Below are 8,678 nucleotides of genomic sequence, written 5' to 3'. Positions count from 1 at the left end.
ATTATTTCAATTATCTGTATTATTGCGAGTTGCAAGTACATATAATCGACAATAAAGCTGATGTAGTACATAATACAAGAAATACATGAAAATGATCATATTTTGTTACAAATCAAATTTCAAATACTACGATGACAAAGGTGATAAATACTAATTTTGTCAAACTTACTTTTCAATAAAGCTCAAAAAGTTGAGACCAAATATCTCTTTTTTCAAATTAAAAAATTAAAATAAACTTATAAAAGATATTAATAATTTCTTTGACAAAATACTCGAAAAAGTCCTCAGTTATTTTAAAAAATTTAAATAAATTATTATTCTTTAATTGCGATCAATCAAGTCTTTCTATTTTTATTTTAGACTAAATAGACCTCTATGACTAACAATTAATTAATTATCATTAATCAAAATATCACGTATCTTATTATACTGACTTGACACTGTACAGGGTGAATAATGTCACATGATTATGTTATCGTTCAATATAACACGTTAGTATATCACATCAAAATTACATAATATAAAATAGCAATCGGTATTTTAATTAATAATGATTAGTCAATCATTAATTAAATTTATTTTGTTTAAAATAAAAGTATAAAAACTTGATTGAACGTAATAGAAAAATAAAAAATTAGTTAAATTTTCTTAAATAGTCAGATTTTTTTTTTTAGTATTATGTTTTTTTTTTTATGAAAAGGTAAGTAATTTGGGGTTGCATGATTTTCTATTTTAAGGTCAATGGCCGAAAATTCTTGCAAATTCGGCCTAGAGGCTTTCCAGGCGGTCTGGGTATTTACTTTTTGTCCTAACCAGAATCATTAGGCTCACTCTCTGCCCATTTTTTGCAGTGTGATCAATAATCAAGTTTAAGGTGGATGGCTCAGGCCCAATTAAACGTACAAAGGGTGGGGTCAAGACTCGGGCATTATCAAATTAATGAAAGTACCTGGTCCCAGCCCAAAGAAATGCTCTTTAACTCGAAAACTGAGGACAACCTGTCCTAAGAGTTGGATTCAGGCAGAGGCCTTGTCGAGGCCCACATAATCATCCATTTAGCACCCAAATCAATGCCATCAAATTAATATAACAGCTAAAGTGCTAACCAAGAATCATATGCTTAATTAATTAGCAGTAATAATAACCCGCTTCCATGGTTTCAAATGGAAATCCAGAAAAATGAAATTTCTTTTTTTTTTCACAAAAAAAAAAAGTGAAAGACCAACACAAGTAACTCATTAAAGAGAGATTAGTGGCCATAATTATGAATCAAAATATGACTTTATTATTAGAAACTAGTAAGCATGGTTTGAATTAAGACATCTATAAAGTGATTTGTACGTCCATTTCTTCCTCTTTTCTTTAATTAATTCAAATTCAATGGTTAAACTAATAGGACTTTAGGTTTTTTTTTTTCTCTTCTCCTGTCAATGATATAAAAATGCTCAGTAAAACTGAAAGAAGACTACCCATTAAATGAGTGGCACCTTCCAAATTGTCTACTTCATATTACAAAATAAATTCCCATTAATGTAAATATAGCTAACAATTTTAAATTGTACTAGTTATTTGGAAATTTTGGAACAAGGGTACCAGAAGAAAGCAAAGCAATAAATAAAAGGGGAAGAAGATGAAAGCAAGCAATGTGGTATAGAGTCTTATGATAGTGGGATACAATAGGGGTCCATATTCAAATTCGACCCTCCGGTCCGAGTACTATAGCTTGAGTCACAAGTGTGTAAAAAGCCAAATCTTGTTATATGTATGTCAGGCAGGCCATTGCTGGCTAGCTATCAAAATGATAATTAAAAAAAGTTAAAGGTGTAAAGGGAAGATTAGGGGGGAAAAGAAAGCACAAGAAAGAAAAAGTTGGTGATGTTTGTGATGATTCTCCAACTGTCTACAATGCCCCACGACAAGCCATCATTGTGTTGCTATACACTTTGTACCATAAAGGAAAAAAAGAATGCCAATGCTGAACACTCACAACTAAGCTCCTTATCAAAGAATCAAAGGAAAACTCAGTTCAGGTTTCAGCCTTTGTCGCCTTGTATTATTATAGTTGGTCACAATTTCTATGGCAGTCTCACCGGAATCCATGCCTGAAAAGCCCCTCGATTTCCGTGCTCCTCCACCGTCTCCAATTGCTAGTGGCCGCAGGTCCTGCGTCACCAATGATGATGTTCTCTCTGAATTCCTTGAACACTCTCTACGTGTCCCTGATTTAATTTTGCCTGACAAGGTCTTCCCTAGGCAAAAGTTCATTGAAAACCCACCAAAGATTGATTTCCAGCTGTTGAGTTCCATGGAAAGTGATTCCGTCCCCAAGATTCTGGATTCTATTGCAACAATCGGATGCTTTCAGTTGGTGAATTATGGAATTCCAGGGGAATCTATCCGATCAGCCCTGGCAGCGGCTGCCGGAATTTTTCAACTGCCGCCTGAGAAACGGACGGCAGTGACAAGGTCACCAGAGAAGTTATACGGGTTTGAGGAAGTTCATGGGGAAGAGGAAGGTGAACAGAGTGAAGAGTTTGTGTGGTGTAGAGGTGAAGGCTTGAAGTTGGAAATGGAGGGAATTTGGACTGTTGGGTATTCAAATTTCAGGTAATAACTGCCAAGCTTATATTCACTGGTCTTTTGGCGTTTCCTAATTGAGTTTTGGCAGTATTGATATATAGATATATTATATTTCCGAACTTGTTCTTTTTAAAAAATGAGTTAGCAGAATTATCTAATTCATTGATACTTTTAAAAATATGCAGTGAGAAAATGGAAACTCTTCTGTCAGACATTGAGAAAGTTGCTGAGAAAATTCTGCTAGTCATCAAGGAAAGTTCCCCACAAAAATCAGTTTATGAAAACGATATGATGCAAGGGCAAGATATCATTGGCTCTGCATGTTACCTCTACAAGCATAGCCGGAATGTTTCAGCTGACCAGTGGAGCAGCTCCCTAAGATATGATGTGATCAGAATGCTGATAAGAGGGATTGATTATTCACATGCCTTGTGTTTGCATATATGTGATGAATGTTCTGAATTTCATGTGTATTCAAAGAAAGGTTGGGTATCTTTCTGCCCAGAAAAAGATGCCTTGGTTATAACAGTTGGGGATCAAACTCAGGTAATAATTCAGATATTTTCTTAAATTATTTTGAGCTTTTATTTTGGACCACATTGTGCTTGCTGCAATTTTTGCCAGTTAACTGCAGAACATTAAAGGACTGTATAAGTATAGTGGTTAAAGAGTGCTTGTCATCAGCCAGGTTATTTCAGGAGAGGCAATCCTCTCTCATCCCTGTTAACCATTTTAACGCTGATGGTTAAACTCAAATACATGACTTCAATCTCCCTCAAAGGAAGGAGGTAGTCTTTGTGGTGGCTGTTGATGACAAAAAAATAGTAACATTAATGTGTCTGCTTTATGGGACAGCATTATGCTACACGATAACACATTAGCAACAAAAAAGCTCAGCAAACTACTCTGTTTTTTGCCTGTTTTGTTCTCCTCTCTGATATCATATTTCCTGCTTTCCTTTTTTTTTTTTTTTTTCAACACTTACAGACAGCTAATAGTAAAATTTAAAAGGCATACCCTCCTTTACAACTGTAAAAACACACTATAATGGCTCACCATATGTAACCTTGATTTAGATGTATATTTAAGCATTCTAATCTACCTTTTCTTTTTTTCATTTTTTGATGAAAAACCCTATATCCCTAGTTTCTTTTATGTGTTTTTTTCTTGCAATGACAGCTATGTGGGTCTGATCTCATCATACTAGGGGAAATTTTCCAATAAAGATGAAGGAGAAAATGATGACAAGTTTATCATATCTCTCCTTTCCTTGTCAACATGAATTTTAGTCCAGAGTCATTGCTCATACATTTCTGTTCCTGTCACAGGCATTAAGTGGTGGGCAATTCAAGCATGTCATTGGAAGGCCCATCTATAAAGGAGAGAAAGAAGACTACATCTCAATGGCCTTCCTTTACTCTCCTCCACCTCCAAGCATCAGCAGCAGGATTGACCAAGAAAAAGGAAAAACTATTTCACTTAGTCAGCAGGCCATGGCTGCAATACTTTTGACTCTTGTATACCGTATTTTAGTCTATGTTTACAACAAATTCTAATGCTGTCAAGGATCATCTATCAAGCAATGACAAGTTACACATCTCGATACTCATGCTCATAAATCTTATACGCCTAATTATTCTAAATCTTATTTAAATCAATGAAATATTGTCAGGCATGGGATGATTGTTTATTTCATAAATCATGGGCAACTTCTTAAGTAAATTCAATAGCCACATTGAAAAAGAAAATCTTTTATAACACAAGCAAGGAACACATTTGAAAAGAAGCAAGCCCATGAATACGACTCCCAGAATTGTGTTAATAGCTAGCCCGTCAAGGCTAGAGGGAAGGCCCAAGAACAAGGGGCTGGGCCAGTTTGAAACTCGCTGAAGAGATACAATAAAACGTATGACTCTCTTTACATTACTTAAACCTCCCAAAACCAAGTCCATTGTCACTTTCAAAGGGAATTCCGCCTGTATGTTGGCAAAGATTTCAGATTTTGGTCGGACATGGATGACAAAGATTCATGGGATTCCGTCTCTGAATTCACACTCGCTGAGGTGAACACTTCTCTTTCTCTATATTCCCCATTATCCCTCCTTATGGGTCTTCATTTTCACTCCTTTTTAAGTCTTAACCACCATGAATTCCCTCTCTTTAAAGCTGTAGCTTAGTGTGTTTTTTTTTTTTTTTTCAAGTTGATAAACATATAAATGAAACAGCTTGCTCTGTTGGCATTTCCCTTCTATATATGGGTCCTGATTTTCACTCTTTAATCTGCAAAAGTTCCTCAGGTTTAGCCAATTATCATTGCTTTTATATAACTATTAAGTATTAATGTTTTTTCCTTTCTTTGTGACAAAAAGATTTTGGAAATGGAGAACATTTACAAGGAAATAGGAGAAAAAACGCTTAATAAAGAATTCTGCCAGGAGCTTGCTACCAACTTCAGGTGAAGAAAAACAATTACCATTCCAAAATATGCTAATTATATGCTTTTGTCTAAAGATTCTTCATCTATTTTCTTTTAAATTATAATTTTCAATATCTTTACTTTGGATTGCTTTGTCCTTCCAGCTGCTCTTCAAACCGTATGGGAAAATCTGCTGTAACATGGCAACAAGTTTGTTTTATTCATCTATTGAAATGTACCTACGGATTTCTAATAAGTTAATATAGACATTAAGAACTCTTTGTCTTTTTATTTTTTTTAGGTCCAAATTTGGTTCCAAGAAAAACAAATGGAGACACAAAGTAAACAAAGGCCATCACCAATGGCCTTGGAGCTATTTGTTGATCTTTCAAGTGCAAATTCAAGCAAACCGCCTGGGAGCTTGCGGAGGCACAAAGGTTTGCTTGTTGGCATCATAGTTTACATTTTTAGGCTATTTATTGGTAATATCTTATAGTTATTGGGGAATTGTTATTTGATTCATACAATGTGACGGAGCTTGTTTAGTACTTTCTACACTAACCTAGTATGTCCCTTTCATAAAGTTTGAAGTTTTTGTATGTGCTAAAATATTGTAACCATCTGGGGTGAAGAAGAAAACAAAAATTATTCATACAGCATGACATCACGAAACTTATCACTGGGGTAATATTAGCTTTTAGCAGATTTAAAAATTAAAGCATGCACATAAAGCAATGAAATGGGTGGCTGATAGTTTAACCCTTATCATTTGACTGCAACCTAATTTGGTGTATATTAGGTCAACCTGCTAATTTATGAGCACAAAACGGTCTACCATAGTGCATTGGCTTGGGAGTGCAGCTGTGTTAATGTCCTTGTGTTAACCTCAGTTAGAAGCAGATATTTTTCTTACCAGGAATGCCTACAAAGCCTTTTATAGGTCTTAAATAGCATCACTCCTCTAACAATCTGACCATTATGCTACTATTGTTTTACCAAGCAACCATACAAGCTGGTTCACTTTAAAGGCCTAGTTAGCATATACTGCATTTATACTTGCAGCTATGATATCAATATCATGACTAGCCTGCATTCTTATTAGAAGCATTTTAGCAAACTTGCAATTGTAGTTCAACCTTATATTTTCTGGTTGAAATTGAAACTGAAAGGATTTTTAATATCAATTTTAACAGGTAAGGTTGAAGATCTTAAGGAGCTGTCATTTGAAGCCAGATCATCAAAAGATTATGCATGGTGAGAAAGTTTCTATTAATGAAAGCATGCAAAACTTATTGAAATGTTTTTCCTGTATCCCTCGAAGAAGCCATTTATAGGCCTACCTCTTGGTTATATCTTTAATTTAATTATTGATTGGAAACTCAAGGTTTAGATTTGATTTTGGCTAACTAATTTATTCAAGAACGCTAAGATGATGTGCAAAATAGGATAATAATCAAACATCCATTATAAGATGAAGTTGTTCAGAATGATAGACAAGGATGGTAAGCTTAATCTGTTGAATGCATTAAAAGGAAACTCAGAAAGCTGGAAATAGTATAGAAAATGTAACTAAAATAGCTTATACTTATGGACCAGAGACAATCTAGTTTAAGTTTCAATGATTTTCATGATTCTTAATTGGCCTTGGTATTCTTAAATGTTGGTTGGTACTAAAGGCATTATAATTCAATTAAGTCTGTATTATAATGTAATTATTATGTTACCTGTAGTTATTTTAAGATTTTTTTTATATAAAAAAATAGCTGGTGAAAAGAGAAATCAAAATCCAAATGTATGACCTTGTTTCAAACTGTGTATGGTCCTTCTGACTTAAACTAGTGTGCATAGCCATAACATTTCTTTGGCTTTCAGGTACGATGTTGACTCGTTCCTCACCTATAGAGTCCTCAGTACTGGTGAACTTGTAAGATTCTTCTACAGATTCTTTACTTTCTTGATTCACTGCAATGATTCTTATAAAAGCTACTTGCGTATGAAATTTTTTCATCTTATAATATAAAGTTCAGGTTCCTGTGCCTTATTGTGTTTATTTTACCTTTTCTCCAATTGGTTTCTTTGATACTGGTTATGTAAACTATAAGACGGAAAGTGCAAGTGACATGTTAAAACTTATAACTTGTTATGTGGTAGGAAGTTCGTGTACGATTCTCTGGGTTTGCTAAAACAGAGGATGAGTGGGTAAATGTGGAAAAGGCAGTTCGTGAACGATCTATTCCTTTAGAACCTTCAGAATGCAATATGGTTAAAATTGGAGACCTTGTGCTGTGCTACCAGGTATTTCCTTATCCTAAGGTCTATTAAAAATATTCATGAGCTGTGTGTCACCATCTGATTAGAATAATGATGAATCTTATGTCAAAGCAGACACAAAGGCCTGATGACCTCTTAATATTTCCATGCAACAGTCCTGTCTATGTTTTAGGTATTTAAATCGCACAACAGTGAAGTCATGGTGTTTTGCTTTTTGGATCTATATTCATGAACTTCCTATAAAAATCACCCAGCATTAAGAAGTAATGGAAGAGTGTATCTCACTGACATTGATGGTGAAGGAACAGTGAGAAAGGTGAGGGAGAGGCCATATGCATCTCGTTTTTAGCTAGGCTGATGGTTTACTTGACCTTATTGTGGTCTTAGCTTTTCGCCTTTGATGATGTATAGGATAGAGAGCATTATCAAGTCTACTATGATGCCCATGTTGTGGACATCCAAAGGCGGGTGCATGACGTTAGAGGCTGCTCGTGCATTTTCGTGGTCTGCTATGACCATGACTACAGTAAGGTATATATAAACAATATCAATAACCCTCTCTCCCTCTCTCTTTGTGTGTGTATATGCATGTGGTGCATGCATCTTGCATGGGTGCATACAGCTGCTGCTTTTTGCTGTTTTTGGCAATCCTAAACTGTGTATTAATGTTGGCATATACTTATCTTTCATGCCTACACCAGGAAAAGGTTCCGCTGCAGAGGTTATGTTGCAGGCCTCCGCAATAGGTTTTTTGGGTTCACCAGCAAGTAAGGTAGCATTTGGTGTCCTACAATGTAATGTGATTGTTGTAATGCAATTGTTGGGAATGTAGTTGTTGAGAAAATGATATTACATCTGTTAGTACATATTTAAAAGTACTGAATAAAATACTTAAGAAAATAATATTACATTCTTTGATTTACTAGGAATGTGATAGTAATTTCTAGAATTACCCTTATATATACATATATATATATATATATATATATATATATATATATATATGTATGAAAAATGTAAGTTTGATACAATTACATTTTTTTATACTAAATTAGTTAATTAAATTAATTAATTTAAATCAGTTAATTGATTAATTAAATGAGATTTGTATTTTTATTAGTTTATAATTAAATTAGTTCATTTAGCTAATTTAAAAGAGTAATTAAATGAGTTAATTAATTAATTAAATGAGATTTGTTTTTTTTTATTACTTTATAGCAAAATTAGGTAATAAATTAGTTTTAAGTGGGAGAAAAAGATGTTGACATTTTTACAAATATATATATATATATATATATGAAAAGCCGAAATAATTAATTTTTTATTTACTTTATAATTAGTACTGTTTTCTACTCATTTTTTTATTTTTGTTTTTCCTTTTCACTTGCTACTATTCATTTTATTTTCCAGA

At 33.8% G+C, this 8,678-nt stretch overlaps 2 protein-coding genes across 4 annotated transcripts; both read left to right on the top strand.

The window, feature by feature from the left end:
• Nucleotides 1,983–4,207, top strand: LOC18596010 (1-aminocyclopropane-1-carboxylate oxidase 5). Its single transcript, XM_007024230.2, has 3 exons — nucleotides 1,983–2,607; nucleotides 2,766–3,126; nucleotides 3,909–4,207. The coding sequence occupies exons 1-3, from the start codon at nucleotides 2,078–2,080 to the stop codon at nucleotides 4,134–4,136; spliced, it is 1,119 nt and encodes a 372-aa protein (XP_007024292.2). The 5' UTR covers nucleotides 1,983–2,077; the 3' UTR covers nucleotides 4,137–4,207.
• LOC18596009 (protein SAWADEE HOMEODOMAIN HOMOLOG 1) lies at nucleotides 4,504–8,189 on the top strand. Of its 3 annotated transcripts, none has more exons than XR_001928304.1 (9): nucleotides 4,504–4,643; nucleotides 4,950–5,035; nucleotides 5,161–5,206; nucleotides 5,298–5,433; nucleotides 6,190–6,250; nucleotides 6,869–6,920; nucleotides 7,148–7,291; nucleotides 7,423–7,583; nucleotides 7,679–7,776. XR_001928304.1 is itself a non-coding variant. In XM_007024227.2 (9 exons), exons 1-9 carry the CDS (start codon nucleotides 4,593–4,595, stop codon nucleotides 8,011–8,013), a joined length of 741 nt encoding a protein of 246 aa, XP_007024289.2. In that variant the 5' UTR covers nucleotides 4,505–4,592; the 3' UTR covers nucleotides 8,014–8,189. The 3 variants fall into 3 exon arrangements, 2 of the variants coding, with proteins under 2 accessions (XP_007024289.2, XP_017978144.1); XM_007024227.2 differs by lacking the exon at nucleotides 7,423–7,583 and adding an exon at nucleotides 7,969–8,189 and having other exon boundaries at nucleotides 4,505–4,643; nucleotides 7,679–7,798; XM_018122655.1 differs by lacking the exons at nucleotides 7,423–7,583; nucleotides 7,679–7,776 and adding an exon at nucleotides 7,969–8,189 and having other exon boundaries at nucleotides 4,505–4,643.

Source organism: Theobroma cacao, chromosome 6 (genome assembly GCF_000208745.1).
Source record: "Theobroma cacao cultivar B97-61/B2 chromosome 6, Criollo_cocoa_genome_V2, whole genome shotgun sequence".
NCBI lineage: Eukaryota > Viridiplantae > Streptophyta > Magnoliopsida > Malvales > Malvaceae > Theobroma > Theobroma cacao.
The sequence above is the reverse complement of the archived record's forward strand: the minus strand, read 5'-3'. Positions and strand labels throughout refer to the sequence as shown.